Source organism: Thermobia domestica, chromosome 9, assembly GCF_964235325.1.
Source record: "Thermobia domestica chromosome 9, izTheDome1.hap1.1, whole genome shotgun sequence".
Classification (NCBI taxonomy): Eukaryota; Metazoa; Arthropoda; class Insecta; order Zygentoma; family Lepismatidae; genus Thermobia; species Thermobia domestica.
Window position 1 is genome coordinate 74,413,267 of NC_137462.1, and position 4,123 is coordinate 74,417,389.

At 37.5% G+C, this 4,123-nt stretch overlaps 1 protein-coding gene across 1 annotated transcript; it reads left to right on the forward strand.

The window, feature by feature from the left end:
* The first annotated feature begins 258 nt into the window (after positions 1-258).
* LOC145694752 (V-type proton ATPase subunit G-like) lies at positions 259-837 on the forward strand. Its single transcript, XM_081771364.1, has one exon. The coding sequence runs from the start codon at positions 302-304 to the stop codon at positions 653-655; it is 354 nt and encodes a 117-aa protein (XP_081627490.1). The 5' UTR covers positions 259-301; the 3' UTR covers positions 656-837.
* The last annotated feature ends 3,286 nt before the right edge of the window (positions 838-4,123 follow it).

Consider the following 4,123-nt stretch of genomic DNA (forward strand, 5'->3'; position numbering starts at 1 on the left):
GACTAACTTCGCACACCATACTTTTAACAATGCGACTTTTTAAATTCTGTCCATCTTCTTCTTTATTATTATTATTATTATTATTATTATTATTATTATTATTATTATTATTATTATTATTATTATTATTATTATTATTATTGCAATAGCTATATGAAGCAATTATCTCGGCCAATTTCGTTAATACACACCATTCAGCAACCGGTAGTTGTAGAAATCAAGCTTTTGCAACAGCAATTGTTAGCTCAATCGGTAAAAAAGTCATATGATCTTTTAGGGAGTTCCACTGAAGACGTAGACCATGGCGAGCCAAACACAGGGAATTCAACAGCTTCTTGCAGCAGAAAAACGAGCCGCAGAAAAAGTTTCAGAAGCTAGGAAAAGGAAAGCTCGCCGTCTTAAACAAGCGAAAGAAGAGGCTCAAGATGAAATCGAAAGGTACAGACAGGAACGAGAAAGGCAGTTTAAAGAATTCGAAGCGAAGCATATGGGATCCAAAGATGACGTCGCCGCAAGAATTGAAGCAGATACTAAAGTGAAGATCCAGGAAATAGATAGAGCTGTTGCAGCACACAAAGAAGAGGTTATAAGAAGAGTTCTGGAACTGGTCTACGACATCAAACCAGAGTTGCATCAGAATTTCCGCCCTAACTAAGAGTTGTTCTCCATAGTTCACTCCTTTGTTAGTGTTGGTGAATGTATAGATTGACGTACAGGAACGGTTCATAGTGTTAGACCATATGTAATATATTAACTGTATAACTAGGAATTTATATATATATTTGGAAAGTATTATTTCGCAAACTTCTTCATTCCATTTAATTTTAAGTATCATCACCTTAAAGTGCTACTTCGTTGTTGCCGCTATTTTCATGTAAATGTAAGCCAATGTAACCAATTATGTGTACAGTATTGATTTCTGTGTGTGAAGATATTGTAAGATCAATAACATGAATGAGTGAGGTACTTTCAAGATATTATTGTGTATATATTTGTTTGGACATTGTAGAGGTATAGATTTCAAAAATAAATTAATTTGAAGAAGAAAAAAAATCGGTAGAGCGCAGACTTATGGATTCAAAGGTTACGAGTTCGAATCTAGCCTAAGTCAAAAGATTTTTTTCTGATATAATTCTTGAGATGGAAATGTTTCTCTCTTCACGAACATCTCGTAATTCTGAATAGAGATGTTTAGATGTGAAAGAAAAAAGTATACTAGGATATAAGAAAAGAAAGGTAAATTACATGATACCTTTTGCAATTTTTAACTATATTTTCACCTATCTAGGACGTTTCTAAAAAGTTCAGACTTCTAGACCTCCTTTTCGCTCTCTTACGTGTCCTTTAACTAATTTCTACAATTACTTATTGAGTCTAATTTACTTATAATTACTTATTGAGTAATTATACATATATTACAGATGTCTTATCTCTTTCTCTTTTCTCTACATCATGTCTTGAGATGAATGTTTTGACAATAGGTTACAGACACGATTTTACAAAATAATTCGATCTGCGATATCAGTGATACATATTGTGGTGTTTAACTTAACATATAAAGCAATAAATCGAAAAACTGAGAATACGAATCTTTTCGTGCACTGATGCTTCAAATCTGTGTCTTTACTCCCTATACCTATGTTAATTCCCTAGTCAAAATAAAAACCCTTCAAAATTAATCAAAAATTCTTATACAACCATCCCTTCCTTGGAGTACCCTAATATGGTGTGTTAGTGCAGTGTCGGCTAAAGATAGCATTGTATTGGAACAATGTCATGTACGAACGGGGAGGTATTTGACATGTTAATGGTGTTAGGGGAATGTAGGCAAAACTATAGAGCTGCAGCCCGAATTTATAACGCAAGGTTCCCACAGCGACAATCAATTTCCCATAATGTACTTCGACGGTTAGCAAATCGTCTGAAACAAACAGGGCGCATACCTCATCAATATGGGGTTACAAACATGCTCCAATTGTAGATGACAACGATGTCGTTATTGATGTTTTGGCTGCTGTCGAAGTTTGTTCTAATGCATCCTCAAGAGTAATTGCCCGGGAACGCGGAATGAGTCAAACAAGTGTACTGAGTATACTGTGGAAGCATAAACACCACCCGTATCATATCTCCTTGTGCCAGGTGCTAACAGATGCCGACCGTAATAAGTGCCTCCAGTTTTGTAATTGGGCCCGTCAGAAATCGAGGATAAACCAAACGTTTTTCAGTATGTATGTGCTGTGCACAGACGAAGCAATATTTACAAGTGATGGTCATGTCAACCTACACAATGCGCATTATTGGGCTGCGGAGAATCCGCACTGGACACTACAGATCGACCGACAAAGACGTTGGAGCATCAATATGTGAGGTGGTATCATTGGAACACATGTAATTGGGCCCTGGTTTATTGATGAAAATTTAACGTCGGCTCTGTTCCATCAGTTCTTAACAGAACATCTACCGCAACTGCTGGAAAACATCTCACTTCATGTGCGGCGTAATATGTGGATGCAATTGGATGGTTGTCCAGCACATGCTGCGATGGTAAATTAATTCTTAGAACAACGTTAGACGTCTCAATATAATATGCTTACCTGTCCACCATAACGCTTCCATTTCCATACTGTGTAGGTTACCAGTGTTGACTACGAGACGAGACAAGACAACACTTTTCAGTAGTGTCACGAAAGAGGACTGAACAGTCTCTGTAGTATTGTACCCGGAAAACGTATGCTACCAAGGAAATATAGCTGTTCAAAATGTTCAGGGTCTTCCCTCCAGCACAATCAAAGAACTGCTAATTTGGAGGTGGACCCTGCCTGGATATCTAGAACTGGTTACCATAATATGTTGTACTTTTGAAATAGTGAAACACTTGTTTTTCAGTTTTTACGTCTGGCTGCCCGTTTCAGATTTATAGGGGTGGCCATATTGTATTCAATGCAACTTTTGATGACATTTTGACCCGCCGCCATTTTGCATAGGGTGATCGTAGAGAATCGGGACTTGCTGTAGCTTCTTTCTTTTTACAAGAGCTTTCAAGTGATATACCACTTGACCCCTCTTTCCATTTGACAATTTTGAGTTGGACCCCGTCTGGAACCCTGCGGGGGACCGTGGGACGAAACTTTTTACTTCGCTCTGTTGTCCTTTGCAACTAATGGGTTTCTTTCAATTTCTACACATCTCGGACCGTTTCCGATTTAAAGGCCTGGTACTTACTAACGGAATCACCCGATATATATTTGTTTGCATCCTGTTTTATATATACTTCCATATACGTACCAGTATCAAGCAGAACTCATTTCATTTTCTTACAGCAGGTATGTTTGTTGGCATCTCGTATTACTGATACCATATACCATACTGGTTTATACTAGCCCACTGTTAGCTACTGTTAAAAAAAAAAAAGTAGAGAAGAATATGTATAACATGTCCAAGACGCAAAAAAAATCTATTGTTTCGAAAAACATTCTGCAGTATTTGTTTGCAGCAAAAGATAAAGATCATTAACTAAAGGACACGCACATCCCTATATCCTTTTATGAAAAGAGATGGTCTTATTTGAATATTATGTAGAAGTATTCGCACATAAATATCCTAAATTTCTCTTAGCTAATTTCCAGCGTAACTTTAAAGTACAACAACATTCAATATGCATTTTAATCAGGGGTAAAAGAAGGGGAACGCGGAAGGACGTCGTCCTTCACTTCCAAAAAATGTCTATGATGTCCCTCCACTTTCTTTAAAAAAAAAAAAAAAGGGCAACGATGGGCACGGGGGTCGGTGTGACGTCATGCGTCCCTCTACCTTTTCAAATCCACTTTTAGCCCTGATTTTAATAAAATTCCGCATAGGAACCAACTGCGCCCACATTATCCCTTTACTGTTTTATATCACTCGCAAATCCTTGGAACTATAAGGTTAACCTACCTCCAAACCGAACCATGTTAAATCTCGTTGAAAATCAAACTTCGTTCCCTACAACAAAGGTGCATAGCAATGTAGACACAAAGGAGCTGTATGTTTGTTCGGGGTAACCTTCGAAACTACAGTAATAAGTAGCATGAATACTTCTTTCATTCCCTAAAATTATTGTTTCACAAGAACCAGGCCCGTAGCC

Coding starts and splice junctions, on each gene's coding strand:
- LOC145694752 (XM_081771364.1), top strand. CDS start 302: ATGGCGAGCCAAACACAGGGAATTCAACAGCTTCTTGCAGCAGAAAAA.